This window comes from Arachis hypogaea, chromosome 7 (genome assembly GCF_003086295.3).
Source record: "Arachis hypogaea cultivar Tifrunner chromosome 7, arahy.Tifrunner.gnm2.J5K5, whole genome shotgun sequence".
NCBI classification, from domain to species: Eukaryota; Viridiplantae; Streptophyta; class Magnoliopsida; order Fabales; family Fabaceae; genus Arachis; species Arachis hypogaea.
This window is the reverse complement of record NC_092042.1, coordinates 77,250,393-77,271,179: the sequence shown is the minus strand read 5'-3', so window position 1 is coordinate 77,271,179 and position 20,787 is coordinate 77,250,393. Positions and strand designations below refer to the sequence as shown.

The 20,787-nt window shown below is 32.8% G+C and overlaps 1 protein-coding gene, 1 long non-coding RNA gene and 1 other non-coding gene across 3 annotated transcripts; 2 read left to right on the top strand and 1 right to left on the bottom strand.

The window, feature by feature from the left end:
- The first annotated feature begins 7,830 nt into the window (after positions 1–7,830).
- Positions 7,831–8,403, top strand: LOC112701631 (protein FAR1-RELATED SEQUENCE 5-like). Its single transcript, XM_025752371.1, has one exon. The coding sequence runs from the start codon at positions 7,831–7,833 to the stop codon at positions 8,401–8,403; it is 573 nt and encodes a 190-aa protein (XP_025608156.1).
- A 3,329-nt stretch (positions 8,404–11,732) lies between these two features.
- Positions 11,733–13,232, top strand: LOC112703546 (uncharacterized). The gene is made up of 5 exons (XR_003154640.3): positions 11,733–11,966; positions 12,421–12,503; positions 12,610–12,685; positions 12,782–13,058; positions 13,161–13,232. It is a non-coding gene; the product is annotated as an uncharacterized lncRNA (long non-coding RNA).
- Positions 13,233–14,084: 852 nt separating this feature from the next.
- LOC112703545 (uncharacterized) lies at positions 14,085–19,196 on the bottom strand. The gene is made up of 2 exons (XR_003811229.2): positions 16,836–19,196; positions 14,085–14,448 (listed from the first exon to the last, which is right to left on the bottom strand). It is a non-coding gene; the product is annotated as an uncharacterized protein (transcript).
- Positions 19,197–20,787: the final 1,591 nt, after the last annotated feature.

Here is a 20,787-nt window from a genome sequence, read left to right as displayed (position 1 = left end):
GATTGGACTATTTGGGTCAATTGCTCAACAGAATTAGCTAATGAGTCTAAAGTCACTCTGTCCTTCAATGATGGATTGGGTTCACTGTAATATTAGAACATTGCATGCAGGGTCAAAATCTCATTTTATTCAATGTGAAAAAACCCAAGTCCATATAGCTTTTACATAAAAGAATACAAAAATATAATTAACATGAAGAATATGTACAACTAACTGAGAACAAAATTTCGAGATTTAGATCAATAGCACAAAAATTCAGATCAAAGTAAAAAACTAACTCTGAAATTTGAAAAAAAGCAATAGTAATTAACTCAACAAAAACAAAAATCAACAATTCTTCCTGTTAATAACAATCAACAATCAAAGAAATTACCTCAGAAAAATAAGAATACTCAAAGAAATTGAATGAAGGAGGAGGGGGAAATAGTTGGATTGATGTATTTCTCATGCATTTCCTTGTTCTTCACTTGCTTTAGCACAGGGGGGCCAACAAGATTTGTAATGTGGGAGTAGAAAGTGCTGCACTAGGCTGAGAAGCATTGGAAGAAAAATTAATGTTTGGTTCAAGAATGGAAATTGAACGAAGGAGGAGAGGAGCTTGAGGCTACTTTGTTTGGGGGTTCTTTAGACTCTCGGAACAAGGCTGTTAGTCAGGCATGTCTGTGCTGTGACTGGGAGGTCGAAGCTAAGACGTGGAACATGTCTCCCATTAGCCAGTTACTTTTCCCCAGTGGACAATGCTGCGCCAGAGTGAAAAAGAAGAAAATAAAACAGAAGTAGGTTTGTTTTGGAAGGACCAATGGGGATGGAGGAGATGCCCCGTCAGGAGGTGTTAAATGGTGAGGATGGATAGCTGCTCTAATGGAGTTTTTACCTTTTAGGGTTGGGTTTGGTCTCCTTTTGGAGAAAGAAGGGGGAGGGGATAGTGGCAGCATTTGTTTCTTTTTTTTTTTTAAGAATTAACATAATTTTTATTTTATTCTTTTAATGAAATATGTAAATAAATATACTCATTATTAACAAATTATACAAGATCATTTAGAATAAATTTATAATACAAGAAACCAAAAAAAAATAGTACGTACTTGTTCAGAATTTTAGTTGGCTCTTGACAGATCTTCATGTTAGGAATAGAACTTGCCTCAACAGAAGTAGCTCGATTATTTCTTCGCGTTCTTACCATTGTAATTAGCTTGTAGTGTTATGTGTTTCAGAATAAAAATACATACAATGATAAAAGAGAGTTGTTATTATATATCAATTTACGCTAAATCTATATTAAATGCAAATATTCATTCTAATTATTGATAATCTAATTAGTTTATAATCAACATAAATCACATTAATTATATTATTTATAAGTAAATCATATATTCCATCAAAATCAATATTATATCTAAATCAATATTACAAATTTAAATACTAGTATTACGTAGAGTTATAAGTTAAAATAAGCTAAAATAATAATATCTATTTTAAATCATGTATTAATAAACAAAGTAAATTTTCAGTAACTTAAAAATATTAGGAAAAATTATTCTAAATGACCGTTAATATTTAAGAATATTAGGAAGATTTAATTATTAAAAAAGATCTTTAATACTAAAATTATTAAAAAAGACCAAATCTTTTTATAATATTTAAGAAAACGAATTAAATCTTTTTATAATATTTAAGAAAACGAATCAAATCTTATTATAAGGAGATAAATATATCTTTAATTATTTTTTATTTATTTTTTATAATTTTTATGTTGATAAACTTTATTTCTCTTAAAATTTCAGTAATTTTTATTAATTAAATAACTAATTAATCCCAAGTGAATATTCATAAATATCTTCGTTACATTGTAAATCAAATAGCATATATTAAAGATTATACAAGATAAATAAAAAATAGTTAAGAATATATCTATCTTCTTATAAAAAGATTTGGTTTTTCTTCTTAAATATTATAAAAAGATTTGGTCCTTCTTAATAATTTTGGTATTAAAGGTCATTTTTAATAATTAAGTCTTCCTAACGATCTTTTAGAGTATTTTTTCCAAAATATTACATATTTATTGTCACGTTGAATAATAAAATTAAATAATAATATCTGTTATGAATAATTTCGACATAAAAATAATAAATTTACAATAATATATAATTTTGAAAATACTATATAACTATTATTAAATATTACCTATTTATTATCATATAGAATAATAAAATTAAAATTAGCATGTTTTGGTAATGTTATGATTTTTTTAAAAAAATTAAATATTTATTAATAAATATTATGTATTAATAGGCAAAGCCTTTCGCATTATAAGATCTTTAGCATGTACATTATAATATCAAGTTAAAATAATAAATTTGAATAATATGATCTATTTTAAATTATTTATAAAAAAATAATATCCACTTTAAATAGTAAATCTTTTTAAATTACAATCATAGATACACATTCTTTATAATTATATTATATAATATATAGTGATATATATATATATATATATATATATATATATATATATATATATATATATATATATATATATATATATATAACAATAAAATCCTTTGAAAGATATTTTTCAATAATAAAGAATAAACAAACAAAATTTTTGTATATATATAAGAACACTCCTCAGCATATCATTAGCAAATTATATTCACATTATAATTTTAATTGTGTTACATATATATTTGAGTGTTTGATATGGGTAAGCGAAAATCATCCGGATCACCTCAACGCAGAGATTACAAGAGAGACACAAGAGATGTTAGCATTAATGCTATTGATAACCAACTCTTACATTATTCGTACTTGAACCATATACCACACATGCCCCAATTTTTGTATTCTATCTACCCTGGCTTTTATACTGCTGCAGTATATTCTAACCAATATCCGACAACCATGCATCCATCACTATACAACATATTCCCACCATCATTTATTGTAGGTCCAACTGTCACAAATTTTCAGCCTCCTACTTTCTTATATCCTTCTAAATCTAGTAATCCAAGAGATACAGATGAAATTCTTAAACTGCTAAAGTCTCCACAACATCATCCGTCTGACTCTGGTACAAATAAAAAGGCATCAAAATAGACAAGTGTACGCAATAAGAAGATATATACGGCCAAGAGAAGAATTGTCTGGAATTCACATTTGTCTGAAAATAAGGTTAGTGTGAAGGCTGCCTCCACTAAAGACAACTTTTCAAAAAATAAAAAACTCCACCAGGGACCTCACACAAATCTGTAACTGAGGAGCAAAAGACACTCTTAAAAAAGAGTACACCAAGTGGATATTCTATTAGCATGCCTACCCTACACCAAGAAAATATCGAGCACAATAAACGAAGAATTGAATGGCCATCTGTAAGTTCTCATATCTCAGGCATTCGCATGAATCCTCTACGGTTACATAACTTAGTGATCTCACCAATTTTTTGTTTTTTTTTTTTTGCAGTGGATTCCGATTTTATTTAAGCCTCCTGCATACATGGATTTGGATGACTTAGATATTAAAATGGCAACCTATGTGTTTGCACCAAATAAACGAAGGTTAAATATCTCATTATCTATATACTAAATATTAAAAAAATAGTTCAATATTAATGTGATTCGTATTTGTAGTGATGAGTATTTGGTGACAACAAACAAATTTAGCGGAACTCGTGACAATTTCAAGTCATTAATTCCCAAGGAGCGGGTACATGGGGATGTAAGTGCATAATTAAACTGCTATCTCTAGCATACTTTAATTCCTAATATATTTATTATTTACCACATATGTGTTAGATTTGGTGGCTACTATGCTAACCATGCAGGAGAAAGAAATAGGATGTCAAACACACTGGTATTTGCCAGCTGTGTTTTCGGTACGCAATGTCTTCTTCAAGCTTGTTATCGTTTTTATTTATTTTATCTTATTACTTAATTGGTGTCACTGACTTAGTCCCTAACTATTAAATTCAGCAATTCATACTGCAATGTGATACCAAAATTGAAGTTCTGTTGAAATATTATCAAAAAGAATTTATGGAAAAAGTTGATGAAGGTCTAAAAAAGGTATATAATTTATTGTATTTTTAATTTTTTTTATTATTTAATTGCATTTATATTTATGAACTGATATATACCTTTAAAAAAATGTATCTAGTAATATTCTAATACATGAAAGTTGGTATTAGATTTTTTTACCTGTCAACGAGAACAACACACATTGGTATCTGGTTGTTTTTGATTTGTGCAATCATCAAACAATTCTGCTAGACTCCCTACCGATTGCTACAAATAAAGAGCAAAAGAGATCGAGTATAGTAAAGCTGGTAAATTAACTTTCCCCATTTTCACTTTTATGACATTTTTTTAGGTTTCAAATATTGTCCTTTATTTAATTTTTTTCCTATATAAATAGGCAAAATATCTGGAAGATATGCTCAAGTATGACTCGTTCTATAAATACAACACTCCGTTCAGGCCAAGGATACTTGATTTTGCATTTGTGGATATGCTAGAAATAGGAGAGCAAGCTCCTGACTCGTAAGGAATATCTGTATTTGTGTTTTCCTCTTTCAAATTTTTATCTGCATAAGCTAACCACGTCTTATTTAACACAGCAATGATTGTGGGGTATGGGTGGCAACTTGGATGACAAACTACAGGAAGACGTATAGTTATACAATAAATGTAATTTTCTTTTGCTAGAAAAAAATTACTACAATTGCTAATGTGTATGGTTTTGTTGGTAACCTAAAATACTTATATTTTTCAGGTTAATCATGGTACAAGGATGCGACTTGCGTTGGATTTGATTCTAAGGCCCCACAACTTGATGCTGCGTAATGTCATTGAATATGCTACCAGGAATTACAATAAGTATAAACAAAAGGAGTCAAACAAAAATTAAATAATCGTAATTGTTATGTAGTCATGTTTAGATTATATTAACTACTAAGACTTGTTAGTTTCATCTCTTTTACTTAAAAAATTATTATGCACTATATTTTTATGGACTCTTGTTGAAAATTAATGTTTCTATCTTTCGTTCGATTATGGTTGAATTTAGGTGAAGATTAAGTTTCACTCTAGCATTTTTATTCCTTGAACCACTTATGTGTTGTAAGCTTAATTGAAAATTTGATACTAAAATGTATTAAGCATTTTAAAATAAAAACATGAGAGAATGGTTATAATTTATCTTTTGAAAATCGGTTTGGACTAGCCGGTTGAACCGATTGAACCATGAACCGCTACAAAAAACAACTCAGACAAATGTTAAAACCCCCAATCTCAATAACCACAATTGAACCGTCGGACCGGCCAAGAATTGGTCGGTCGAACCGAACCGTCACCTATACGAATTTTTGGAATAATTGAAAAACGCCAAGTTCTGCAAACGGTTTTCGAATCGACTGCTCGAACCGGATTGACCGGTTCAACCGAATTAATCGGGATCCAGTCAACTAACCGGTCCAAATAAGCCTAGAAACCGTCTGGCAAATAACTGGTCGAACCGGCGGTTAACCAATGAACCGATAGAACCGTCTAGTTTTTAAGAAAAAAATATAAAAAAGAAAAAATAAAAGAAGAAGAAAGGCAAGTGCTGGAGCCATAGTTGTAAGAATCGGACCGGACCGACCGGTTCGATCGAAAAATCGGTGAACCGGACCTAGAACCAGTCCGGTTGAGTGATGTAACCGGATAAGGAAGAGATCCGTTTTGAACCGAGTTGAATCGGCCGGTTTTGATGAAAACCGGAAAACCGGCGGTTTCTGGTTAACCGACCGGTTCATTAAAATTTTTTCTTTTATTCCTTTTCCAAAACGACGTCGTTTTGGTTTATTTAAAAAAAAAACAAAGAACAAAAGCCCTACGGGCTACCAATCCCCACCCCTACCCGACCCCAGTTTCCACTTTCCCTCCCCTTTCCCCCCCAACCCTAACGGCGCCTAAGCCTAACCCTATCAGCCCTCCGCCAGTCCGCCTCACCTCACTCACCCAGCCCCCAGCCCCCCGCCGTCATCCTCTTCGTCTCACCGCCGGTCTGAACTCTGAAGGAACCGACTCAACCAAGGGAGTAGGAATAGGACAGATACAGACTCGCCACCCGCGAACTCGCCGTTGCCGCGCAGTCGAACTCGCCGTTCCAGCGCCGTCGCCCTCGCCCAGTCGCCATTGCTTTTCTTGTCGAACTCGCCGTTGCCTCGCCCTTCTGCTCTGTGACTCTGTCAAACAGGTAAGCTCCAGTTCTGTAATCTGCTTCTGCTCTGTTCTGCACTTGAAGTTTAATGATTGTTCTGTCAAATGCATTACACCCGATCTGTTCTGCATTGCACTTGTAAGTTGTAAACTTACTTTTTTTCTGCACTTCTTGCTGACTTGCTGTTATGAATATGAATATGCTTGTTGAAATTGTTAAGCTGAATATCCTTGTTGAAAGCTTGAAATATGAAACTGTTGAATATGCTTGTTGAAATTGTTAAGCTGAATATCCTTGCTGACTTGTAAGTGAAAATGTCCCCCAACACCAACTTGGTTGACTGGTAGCCAAACCCAATTTCTTTTTAGGGGCCTTATATTAGAAATGATTTAAAATAAAAGGAATGGTAAGATAGAAACAATATAGTAACTAATGTTCTTTACACACAAATAGAGAAGATGTGGACTAAAATTAAAATCCCTTTCAATATAGTAACTAATCTTCTTTACACACAAAAAATCTTATAGACAAGAAAAATAATACACAGAAGAATTCTCCCTCTGTTGGTACATGACAAAGCAATGTTACAGTACTTATATCAACAAAAATCAATGTGACCCAAACATGACAAGAGCACAAAAACTTACAGTAAGGTATTAAAAAAGACCCTTAATAATACAAATTTCCACTAGAAAAAAGAATATTTCCTTTTTTGTTCCCCTCTAGTATTGATATGGACAGACTCAGATTATTCTCCAATGCTTATAAAGCAAACAAATGTCTTCTATGCTTCAATTATTATGGTAGCTGTTTGACAACTTGAGTGATTTATACCTCAAGCAGGAAGATCATTCTAACATTACAATGCACCTTTGAATTCTTCCAATTTGCCCTCGAACTACAGGAAGATCAAAGAGTTCTAGTAGCAGTCCCACTACTTCCCTCCTCTCTTCTGCATCTCTTGTTAGAGACTTCACCACTGGTGATAAAAACTCGGTTTCTGCCATCTTCTCCTGGACAGTACTGTTACAAAAGATAACTAAGTAATTAACAACAACAAATGCAGTCAATTTCACAAGAAATGTTGCCTTATTTTCAGAATTCTACTTTTGTCTCATCTTTGCCCGAAGCCATATTTCCTAACAATTGAATGATGTTAAGCTTCTGTTTTCCATAATCATATTCATAGAAAACTGGATTTTTTGTACGAAAAAAGAAAAGAAAAGAATAATCAGTTACACAAGTAGTAAACCGTAACTGGGAAACACATGATAAAGGAATTTACTTTATAAGAAACTAATGGGAAATTGAAAGCAAAAAAGGGAAAATCAATCACACACAGAAATTCAAGAAATTCAGAAGAAAATTGAATTGAACTTGTTGAGAAAATGCAATGGATGACTAAGAAAACTGTGAAAACACCTAGAAGTTGAGCTTAGACTTCCACATGTTTCTTCGAATTTTTTTAAGTATGAAAAACTGTTTTAACACTCTTATGCACTAATAGCTCTTAGGTTTCATAGGATTTGATTGACCAATAATTTTAATTAAAAAAAAGTTTAATTCATTTTGCCTATTCCATTCTCCTAGAATTTAGTTAGTACCTAACATGTTAAAATTTTAAGTTCAGTCATGGAGAATGATGGCAAAGAGTCGTATAAGGATGGTGATCAATCTGAGGATTTAAGTGTTGAGTATGAGTGTAGTTCTGACGAAAGTGATGATATGGTGGATGTAACTGTAGATGAAGCAGAGGCAGATATAATTAATGCTGGTGGTTTGGAAAAGTTGATAACTGATTTGACCATCGAAGACATATGGGGATTGGCGTTTGATACAGAATCTCAAGTTTGTGAATTTTATGCCAAATATGCCAAGTGCTATGGATTTGTGTCCCGAAAAGACTTGAAGACGGTGGATGCTAATGGCAACATTAATACAAGACAGTTGGTTTGCAATAAAGCAGGAGAAAGACATTGGAAGCACCTTAAAAGGGACAATCGGCAAAGGGAGCATAGGGCAATTACTCGTGTCAACTGCAAGGCGAGGATTCGGTTCATTCGTCACTATAGAACGGGTAAGTGGAAAGTCAGTGTCTTTGAGAGTGAACACAATCATCCACTGTGTCCACCTAAGTACATACATCTTATTGCCGTGAATCGTGGGCTTGATGAGGCCGATAAAACACAAGCAGACAGCTTGTGAGCATGTGGTGTTAAAACTTGCCACATAATGGGTTACATGGTTTCCCAAAAAGGTGGATATGATAAAGTGGGTTTTACTAGCAAAGACTTACATAACCACATTAGTAAGACTAGGCGTGGCAAAGTGAAAGACGGTGATGCATTTGCTGCGTTGGCCTATCTGTTTTCTAAGGCAGATAGTGACCCATTATTTCTAGGAAAGTTCACCTTAAAGGATGGTAGGTTGGATAATTTGGTGTGGGCTGATGGAGAAAGCGTTGTTGATTACGAATGTTTTGGCGATGTACTGGCTTTTGACACCACTTACAAGAAAAATGTATACAACAAGCCCTTAGTCATATTTTCAGGGACCAACCACCATGGCCAGACGACTATCTTTGGATGCGCTCTGCTCTCAGATGAAAAGTCCAAAACTTTCAAGTGGGCACTGAAGGAATTTTTGGAAATCATGTCAGGAAAACTACCCGGAGGCGTTGTGACAGACGGAGACCGTCCTATGAGAGAGGCTATCTTAGAAGTATTTCCTGGTATACCACACCGCCTTTGTGCATGGCATCTCCATCGTAATGCGGTACAGAATATAAAAAATAAGCATTTTTGGGATGATTTTAGTGTATTATTGTATGGACAATTTACCGTAAAAATATTTGAACAGAGATGGAATGAGATCATATCCAAATACGGACTTGCCGAGAATGAATGGGTCCAGGTCATTTATAATGACAGAATGAAGTGGGCTACCGCATATTTGAGGGAGCACTTCTTTGGCCGCATAAGTACTACATCACAGTGTGAGGAAATTCATTCATTATTGAAGAACTATGTTGACAGTAAAACCAGTCTCCTTGAATTCATGCATAAATTTAGTGAAGTACTAAGGCATTACCGAAATAACCATCTTACTGCTGACTTTGACACCTTTTATAAGTTTCCTGTTTTGACTACGTGCTTGGAAAGTTTTGAGAAACAAGCTGCTAAACTTTATACTAGAAATATTTTTAAACTTGTGAAAGATGAGATAGAAGCAGCAGGTGCTTTAAATGTGACTGAATGCCCAAACAGTGGAGACATTGTTGAGTACAGCACGAGTGAGTATTTTAATCAGCAATGGGAATTTAAAGTGTCTTACAATAAAGACAAGGACCTGTTTGCGTGTGAGTGCAGGCTATTTGAGACTCGTGGACTACCGTGCTCCCACATCTTTGGGGTCTTGAAGCATCGCAATGCAAATTGCGTCCCTACATCTCTTATCCTGAAAAGATGGACAAGAGATGCAAAGAGTGATTTTATATGCTCAATTGGCGAGCAAGACGCCGCTGATGATATAGCGCCCACACTTAGACGCGGTGCAATGGCATCTATTTGTTGGAAGCTTTGTGATATTTCTTCCAAAAATTCAGCAAACTATAGGGAAATCTCAGGTGAGTTACTTAAGCTAATTTCAAAGGTGCAAAATAAAGGTGATGCACAAGCGAGGCTTTCCCCCACTTCAGCGCTAATCGGTGATCCAGCTGTTGTGAAGTCAAAAGGGGCTCCAAGAAAGGTTCCAAAAGGGCAAAAGAGGCGAAGATGTTCGCATTGTAAGTCAGGCAGGCATTTCGTTAGGACATGTCCATTACTCGCCAAGGATGACTCCCCCGCCGAATACTCAAATGCTGAAGATGAACCAATGGTATTAATATAATGCCTTGCTTAAGGATATACTTTATGCTTACCTATTATTTTAGTGTCTTTCGCAGAACTATTAAATAATGCTATATTTTGAGCAATTTTTAAAATTTTTTTTAGCAGGTTGAAGAATGTGATGCCAATAAACGGACTCCCTCTCATAACACAAAATCAGTAGAAAATACACCCGTGCACAATAAAAATAATTTTAAAGTAAGCACTTGTCCATGTTATACCATCTATCAAATTTATTGTCATTTCAATTCAAATTTGCAACATATTATTCTCGTAGTGCTTATATTATTTCTTATTATTCTGTTACAAAAAATTCAAGGGTTATGGAAGCAAGAAGTCTGTATCTAAATTGACAGAGACACCGAAGATTAGAGCAAATGGCAAAAAAAATCGACAGAAGGTAACATTTTGCATATCTAATCATTTATATTAGATAATTCAAGAAGGAAAATTAAAGTATTAGTTTGAATTTAAATTATATTAATCCAATACCATAAGTGCAACCGAGAGTTTAATGGCGAGTGAGACAAAAACTTTGCATAAATTCTGTATTGTAATTATTTAAAAATTGTGATTTATGTTTAGACCGAAGAAATCAGTCTAAGTGAAGAGACATTAAAAGCTAAGACCAACACATCAGGAATAGAAGCGACCGAAGTTCCAGATGCAGCCACAACCAAGATACCAGGATTGCCACAGTATCCTATGCATCATTATCCAGTGGTCCTTCCTTATCAACCTTATGGTGGAGTCCTCCCTATTCCTTTTCATCCTGTTCCAAATGGCATGGCGTACTTCAACCAATATCCTTCTACTACCGGAATTACATCATATCCTCAGTTTTCGCATGTCTCGTCGTATTCTAGTGGACCCCGTGATAGCAATACATGGGCTGGACTTTTGAATGATATCATCAACAACAAAAAGTCATAGAGTTATAATCTATATATTATATTTTTAATTTATGCAATTTGAAGTTCCAATTGAGTTATTTACTTATCAAATTCTCTGCTAGCTTCATGTCAAAGAAAGCTCTATAGCAGTTCCATGCAGTTATTAAGAGAAATAACTGCCAAGAAGTTGAATATTTTGGTTAACAAAGTTAAATTTCTTGCCACTTTCTCATATAACTCAAGCTGTTTCATGAGTTGTAAAGATTCTTTAAATGATTAAGGCTCAAATATTTATTTATCATCACATGACTTGTACTGGTTTAGGCTTATAAACAATGCTTGCCTGTTTCCTTGCATAAGAAGGTGGTTGTGAATTTTTTGTCTTTATGCTGTTTAGTCCATTCACTTGCCGTTATTTTTTATTTCAGTTGAAAAATCTTTTGTTTTGTTACCAAAATGCTAAGAGTTTATTGCCTTTTGTTACCAAAATGCTAAGTGGTTATTGCCTTTTTCATTGTTACCAAAATCTTTTGCATTTTGATCATTCCCTCTTGATGCGGGAGTTCTAGTGCAACTCTGGTTTTCCCTTTTTTCTGGGATTTTGAAGTAGAAGTGGGAGTTCGAGTGATTTAGATTATACCCGAGAGAAGGGGCTGGTTGATGCAGCTTTTGGTTAAATAATTAAAGGTTCATTTATGCTCAGTTTTGAATATGCTACCTGATCAGAGAAAAAAGGTAAAGTTACTCAGCTCATATGTGTGTCTTTCACTAATCTATTATGTTTCACTCAGTAAATCACTATTGATGTCTTTGTTATTTATGGTTATCTTTCAGCAGTTTGTTGAACTACAATTCCCAAATTCACATATTTTTTGTTTATTAGGCAGTCAATGACAAGCAAAATGAAGCCATCACAGCTGCATCTAATGAGTTGGCCAAAAGAAAAAGCGATCTTGAAGAAAATATAAAACTTTCACATGATTTAAAAGTAAGTATAGTTTCATAATGATCTTAGGCTTTCTATTTCTTGTATTTGTAATTTTCTTGTTCTGATACTTACTGGAAACTATTTAACTGGGTTGATGGATTCTCACGCTCATACATAGCTACTGCCTCTTCAAAAGTTGTTAATACAAAATACTGACTTCATGTGTTGTTGGGCTTATTGAATGCCTGAAATAATGATTGCTTAACTTAAACTTAGAAGTTCACATTTTGCTTGGGTTGGGAATGGTTCTTATATGTGGTATTTCATGTATTGAAACATAATATGTCTAGAATCAAAGTGGCATTTCATGCATTTTCTTAGAGTATAGTCTTGATCTAAAAGTAATATTAGAGTGCCCACTAAACTCTAGTTGCTGCCTTGCTTCGATGAATTCATAACTCTTAATTCCATTGATAAATTCTTGGTTTATGATTGATTATGTCACTCATGGAAGGTCTAGGCGCAGCATGGAATGTTGCTAATGTGACAAAAGGATCAACTGGGGTGATATTTGGTCTCGGAACTGTTGGCCTTTCTGTAAGTGCAGCGAACAACTCTGTCTATCTTAACTTTTCAGTTCTCAATTGATTACTAATTATCATTTCCAAACTACAAGATAATTTATGAATTCTCCTTTAATTAGGTTGCACAAGGTGCAAAACTAAGGGGAGCATCTCGAATAATTGGCGTGGATAAGAATCCACATAAGTGTGAAAAAGGTGCCAAAATCAGTCCTGAAATCGATCTGAATATTGTTTTTTCACCTAGCACAATCCTTGGTTCATTACTTGTTATTGTGTTTGTTGTTGCCGCAGCAAAAGCTTTTGGATTTACAGAAGTTGTTGACGCGAGTTCCTACCAAGAACCTATTGCTCAAGTTACTATTCCTTTTTCAGTTATACCATCTGACAAGGGCTACTTATTACAAGTATCCAAAGCAAAAGTTTTCATTCCAGTGGCTAAATGGTGATTTATTTTCAAAATTATAGACAGGGATATTGCCTCCGTTTGTACCTTTTGCGCAAGCATTTGCAGCTGTACTCACAGCTGTTCTTACTGGTTCTCTGTATTATGTGGCTGCCTCGCCCAAAGGTCCTCTTCTTATTGCCCTTCAACATGTTTTCCCTTTGTATTGACTTATTTTGTTTTTAAGCTTGCTTAACGATTTCTTGCTTATTTGTTTACTTCTTTCAGATCCCACTTATGTTGTGGCACCTGTTTTGCAATCTCGCTCGGGCCGTCAAGATTTGAAAAAGCTGTTTGAAGGTTCAATTACTTATCCCTGCAGCAAAGCATTAGAATCAGTTCATAGATTCATAGATTGAACAAAGTTTCATTTGGTTCAGAAAGTGGTGGAATAAAGTCATAAAGTTATAAAGTTTCTCTATGATATAATATCTACTAGTCATTGATTAAGCAGTTTCTACTTATTATATCTGTTTCATGAGTCTGATTGCACTGTCTGCTTTCGGTTTGCAGCATGGTATGAGAAGCGCCAAATGAAAAAGATATATTCCCCTCTTCTTGAAGGACTTCTTGCCCTCTACTTGGGTTTTGAATGGATTCAAGTAATCTTCTTAGCTTTACATTTTATATAATCTTCTGAAAATATTTTTCGGTTTTGTGTAATAGTTTCAAGGATAAACTAATTGGCAATGGTTATGTGACAGACAAATAACATTCTAGCTCCCATTATCACACATGGCATATACTCAACGGTTATATTGGGACATGGCCTTTGGAAAATTCATGACCACCGGCGTAGACTATGGCAAAGAATCCAACAGCTCAAATCAGAAGAAAGATATTCCAAGTAGATTTTGAAATACCATCCATGGCTGACACAGCTTGATGAAAAATTGTATATGTATTAGAGTTGTTAATCTTGTAAAGGAAAGTTGTATAATTATGTTAGTTGAGATCTCTTACATACAGAATAAGCAAGTTCTGATTACAAAATTTTCCAGTTATGAATGTTTTCCAGTAAAATGGGGAAAATGTTTGGTGAAACAAATAGCACATTTACTGTTCTATTTAAATTATCCATGGAACGTTTTATTTGAACCACTAGCTATCCTTTATCTAATAATTGTAGATAGCTAAAAAGATTGCTCAACATTACCCAAGTCATAAGTATATTATGTAATCAGAAATATATGGGGGTCACAGATTGGTCCTACACTCACAAATCAGTACACTGTCTTTGCAATCCGGCATCATATTTTTGTTCCTTTCTTGACAATCTACACAATTGATTTATAAGTCTAATGCTCACGCTGCAATAGCATAACCTCCCCGAAAACATGATTTTCTAACATAGAACTTCTCATCAACACATTTTAAAAAATTCCCTAACAAGAGAATGATCTAGGTTGTACAAGCAACAATCACCGTTTAACTACAAGATGGTTTGCAACATGCACATGTCCAAGGTCCAAATCTTCAATTCTTTAGAGCACCAACAATAACAACTCGAATTTAGCTGCACAGTAATTTAAACATCTCTGTTTAATAGAGACAAAATGAGGGATGCTAGTTAACCATAGGTCAGAGCAGATAAGACAAAAATGAACTACAAGATGCTAATACAAATCCAAGTTAAAGATTTAATAAATTAGTTGTAACTAGTAACCATACAAAAAAATGAATTTCTTCATAAAAAATTTAGCCCACAGATTCTACAATAACCAGTGAACTGGCTGAAAGTAATGTTAACATGTCAGCAAAAAATAAAGGTTGCTGAAAATGCAGATAGAAAAAATCAGAGGCACATAATTCAATGGATATGACCGTACAATTAAATAACAGATTGGTCACGGAGAACACCAGGTGACAGCCCCACTTCTAACTAGTGGTTAATACTTTTATATAGAATGAATAGAATGTACTACTCGTATAATAATATTAATACCAAATTATTCAGCTCATGTAAAAGTACCCAACCAAAATGAGATAAACAAAACATACGATACATACAATCTGTATCATGTTTTAATTTAACGAAAGTATAGAGAACCACCTTTTAGTTAGCCAACATTAGTGTTTAGGTTTATAATTTAGGATTTAAGGTTAAAGATTTACGAGTTAGCGTCTAGATTTTAAGATAAACAAAATAATTTTAAAAAAGTTGGCTGATGTTGGCCAAAAAAGGTTGGTTACCTAGAATCACTCTTTAATTTATATTCCAAATATGTAGTCTAAGGGGTCAATCAGTTAATTCAGCTTCAATAATTTCTATTATTTGATTAATGAAATGCATTTTTCTATAAAAAAGAATATGATTAAGAATGAGAGAAGATAATAAAAGGAAATGGATGGTAAGAGATCCTCTATGGAAGATCATGGGAAAAAAAAAGGAGAGAGAGGAGGGAGAGAGGGGGGATTTAAAGTGCTTTCTATGCCGTGTAGCTTACAAATCTCAACATGTTTAAGTGGGAAAGTCCTCTAAAAAGAACATTAGCTTTATACCAAATAGATGTGACAAGTTTAATCACATCCTACAAAACATGCTTGTTCTGAAAATCTGTTTTATGCAAGGCAATGAAATATATTCGACAGAAAACGGGAACATATGTGACAGAAGTATACTAAGTTATTCTAATTATCTTCCCCCCCACCCCATCCCTCTCATTCTCTTTTGATTTTGTTATTGAATTTGGATCCTCTGAATTTTCAATTTTCATTTTAGAGAGTAAAGTGTAATCTCTCATTATTGAATGATTTCTCTCTCATATTTTTTTCTTGGCCCCACTTATGAAATAAATGGTGAGAGATCACACTTTACCCTCTAAAGTGAAATTTAAACTTTAGAGAATCCAAATTCCTGTTATTTGTCATCCACAGAGAGACAAAAATATTAACCAAGTAAATTTTATTCCGTTATTTATTAGCAAAATACCATTGACTAGCATTGAAATGCCCAAAATAAAGCTAAACAGTTGTGCTGACTACACTCCTGCATGAAAACCACGGAATGAATCCAGACTTGAGGATAAACGAGAATCTTCAGCAGGAGGTATCGAGTTTGACCTTGGAATTAATAACAACTTCAATGGCTATGGATAAGTGAATAAGAGAATAAAATGAAAACTGAAATCTAAGATACATGGTCACGGGTTCAGCTCAACTATGAAGAGTGAGAGACAGTGTATTTCATTTTGGGGGAGAACAAAAGCATCTATAGATAGTTTATTCATAGTAAAGACATCCATAGATAGTTCAAATTAGCTACATTATTATTTAAATAAACCAAAATTATTTGACAATGAAGGCTACCTAATTCAATTAGCAGGATTCATAGTCAAATCACAAACACAAAGGAAGAAAATCCATAGAAATTCCCTATAAATAAACCCACATATAAAAAGGTACAAGTGAAAGACAAAAGGTTTATCACAAAACTCATGTAAGTTGCTGCTACCATTATACTAATAAACTTCATACCAACTAACTGATTTCCTTCTATTACTCAATCATAAACTAACAAAATGATTTATTAGGATTATACCCTATATCCAAAAGTAAACTCATAAACTGTTTATGAGTATGACTATGATATGCCAAATACTGTCTTCTTTGTCTGCAGCTAATTGCTTCTAGTGATAGATTCTAACATACCTACAAATCATAATACCAAAATACATGATGAACAATTTCATTTTTATTTCAAAACTGCAAATTCCCATCGTATCTTAATTTCATGAACTTCCATGACCACTCTTCGTCCATCAAGACATCACAATCTTAGACAGAAACAAAAAGAAAAATATAATCCTACACAAATTATGCTAGATAACCATAAGACACAAGCTATATTAGTTATCAGAAACAAATCAAAATAGAAGAAGAAAAAAAAAAATAAGAAATTACCTAGTTCATTACCACTACTGCTGTTGCTGGTTTTGTGGGTTCGGTGGAGGAGGCATGCCTGGGCGAGGAGGTCCGAACACCGGAACGCTGCTGCCAGGTGGAGGAGGCATCCCAGGACGAGGCGGAGACGGGGCGGGAATCCTCGGCCTTGGCGGAGCAGGAGGCCCTCTCACTATCTGACCAGGTGGTGGAGGACCCATAGGCTGCTGCCCAAACCGTGGTGGAACAGGGAAAGGCTGTGGAGGCCCACCACCGGGCCTGGGTGGTGCAAATTGCCCAGGCGGCATCGGAGGTGGCGGGCCTCGTGCCATTGGCGGTGAACCCTGACCAGGAGAGACAGATGAGAGAGATCGAGGAGCAGAGAGAGACAGAGAGAGGATAGGAAGAGGAGAGAAGATGAGGAAGACTGAAACCTTCATAGCTGAACGAGGAGGTTTCTGAAGATGAAGAACAATTTTGATTTTTTATTTTTTTAATATATTTAACATAGATGAAAAGAATAATTTTAATTTTTTATTTTTTTAATGTGTTTTTGTTTTGTTGTTTCAATTATTTGAAATTATAAAATTAAGATTAATTAAATTTTAAAATTTGATTAATTTAAAAGGATATTTTTGTTTAATCAAATAAAGGAAGGATGTTTAAGTCTTTTCATTAAAATTAAATAAAATTTATTTTTTATTTTTATTTAATTAAAAGGGTGTTTTAGTAAAAGTGGTGATATATTATATATTTAAAAAAGAAAAAATTAAATGCTGACGTGGAAAATAAATTCCACATGGCTTATTGTTATTTGTCCATATCTTAAACGTATCGGTACATATTAATTTATCATCGTACCGTAGCAATCACCTTTTAAAAAAACTTTAAATTATTTTTAACATTTTACTAAATTCTATTTTATTATTTTGAACATTCTAAATAAATTTTAATTCTACTTGAGTCTTCTACAATCAATTTTTTTATAATCAATAATTAATGAATTTTTTCTTTTAGTTTTACTCTTATCAAAATTCTAATTTTAACTCCAATTTAATCCAACTCAATAATCTTAAATTAAACCCTAATCCCTCACCATCCCACCCATTTCCTTCTCACCTTCCACCAAGCACCCCACTATCTAATGTAAACCCACTACTCACCAACATCACCTCCCACGTCATCCCCTTATCAGTTATCACCACTGCCTTCCCTCCCGTTTTCCTCTTCCACCAATCACTATGACCACCATTGGCATTGCAATCTTCACCCTACACGGAGGAGAACAATGCAACAATATCACAGGGAGAGGCGGCAAGAAAGCAGAGGAAAAAGGCAAGGGTGAGCCGAAAAGTGGCATACAAGAGAACGGTGACGCGGAGTAGATTCTGACGAGCAAAATAGAGGTAGACACAACTCGACAATGCAGTAGCGTCAGCTCATGGTGGTAGCTGGTTCGACGGCGAACAGAACTGCTACTCTCTCTCTCTCTCCCCTTCCTTTTCGATATCTCTTTTCGATCAATTTGTGTTTTTATTTTATTTTCTTTTTTTTCAAAAAATCTAAATGATGTTGATGATGATGATGATAATTTTGGATTTCAAAGACAAGTTTGTTGAGCTGTGTAGATGATGTAGTGGCGTTGGGGATATGTAGGTGGTGGTTGTTAACGTTGTTTCTCATGGGGACGGAGGAGAAGGATGAGATTATGGAAGGTGAGGCTAATGCGCGTTGGAGTTAGATTAGAATTTTCAAGTTAAATTGAAATGGAGGGCTAAAATTAGGATTTTATCTAAGGATAAAATTAAAAGGAAAAATTTGATAAAAGCTATCAAAATTTATTATTTTTTTGTTATTAATATTTAAAAATATGTTGTCAAATTATTAGATTAAATAAATTAAATTAATGACTAAAAATAATAGTAAAAAAACAATAATGTTACGAAAATAAAAATAAAGATAAACAAAAAAATATGAATTGAAATTAAATATAAAGAGAATCACTTAACTTTTATTTAACTAATTTTTTGATAAAACAAGAAAGAGACTTCTCAATCTAATTTGTCCACACCATAATTTAAAAATTGAATCGAAAAAACTCACTAAACCTTTTACTCAATTTTTTGCTATAATAAGAGAAATATTCACTCAACTTCATTTGTCCACACTATAATTTTATCATGAAACAAAAAAGAAAATTTTACACCTCTAATTACTTAATGATAATATAATAATTTATGAGATTTTTATAACCTTTTATTAGGCTAAAATAAAGATAAATCCTAAGTCCATAAACATAAAGACTAATTTAGTAATTAAATAAAAAAAATTAAAATACATCAAACTAATTAAACATTCTAAAAATAGAAATTAATAACTTTTAAATAATATTTGAACTCTTCATATCCGAATATTTAAAGTACGTATCATTCTCTTTCTCTTCAAAAAAGATTCGACATCAAATTTTGTAGTTAAAAAAATAATATATGAAAAAAACAAATACAAAGAAGATAATTTATATTTTTTATTTCTTTTGTTTTTTCTTTTCTTTTTGCACCGAATGCTTTTCTTATTTTTTTTTATAAATAATAAAATCAATAAGAACGACAAACTAATAATGAAACACAAACATGAAAGACAAGTTCGACAAGAACATAAAGAAGGATGCGAGAGATACTGGAACTCTTTTTTTAGGATACAAGAAAAATAAATATAGATTAATAAAGTTAATCTAATACCTAAAATCTGATACCAAATGGTATGAAAAAAAGATAAACAAAAATATATGAATTGAAATTAAATTAAAAAAGATAAATTGAAATTGAAATAGAAATAAAAAGGATAGATTGAAATTGAATACAAAGAAAAAAATTCTAATGTCTCTCGCGTCCTTCTTTATGCTCCTGTCATTATTATCTTCTGTATTTGTATCTCATTATTATTTTATCATTCTTGTTGATTTTATTGTTAAAAGAAACATACATTGCAAAAAAAAAAAGAAAAAAATATAAAAGAAAAAAAAAGAAATCTTTGTATTTGTCCTTTTTTATATATTTTTTTCTAACTACAAGGTTCGAAAACGAATTTGTTTTGAAAATGAGGAGAATGATACATGCTTCAAATGTACATAATACGAAGAAGTCAAGTATTATTTAGAAATTATTAGTTTATGTTTTAGAATCTTTATTTTAATTTGATGTATTTTTATTTTATTTATTTAGTTACTAAATTAGACTTTATGTTTGTGGGTTTAGAATTTTCTTTGTTTTAAACTAACAAGAGGTTATAAATACCTCCTAAATTATTGTAGTTGTCATATAGAGAAATTAGAGGAGTGTCAAACCTCTTTTTGGTTTCGTGATAAATTTATGGTATGGACAAGTGAGGTTGAGTGAATTTCTCTTGTCAAATAGGAGAATTGGGTAGAAGGTTGAGTGAGTCTCTCGATTCTATTCTCAAACTATGATGTGGACAAGTTAGGTTGAGATGTTCCTTTCTTGTTACATCAAGAAATTAGATAGAAAGTACAATGATTCTCTTTGTATTCAATTTCAACATATTCTTTTATTTTTTATTTTTTATTTTTAATTTCAATTTCATCTTTTTCTATTTCAATTCTTATCTTCTTACTCATCATTAATTTTTTTCGTATCATTTGATATTAGATTTAAGGTATTAGACTAATCATTATTAATCTATATTTATTCTTCTTGTATATAAAAAAAGAGTTTCAGTGTCTGTCGTGTTTCTTTATGCTCTTGTCGTCCTTGTTTTTCATGTTTGGGTCTTATTATTGTTTTGTCGTTCTTATTGATTTCTTCATTAAAAAAAATATATACAATACAAAAAAATATACAAAAAGAAAATGAAAAAATTCTTCTTTGTATTTGTCCTTTTTATATACTTTTTTTCCACCTATAATATTTAAGGACAAATTTTTTTATGAGGAGAAGAATGATGCACGTTTCAAGTG

Coding starts and splice junctions, on each gene's coding strand:
- LOC112701631 (XM_025752371.1), top strand. CDS start 7,831: ATGGAGAATGATGGCAAAGAGTCGTATAAGGATGGTGATCAATCTGAG.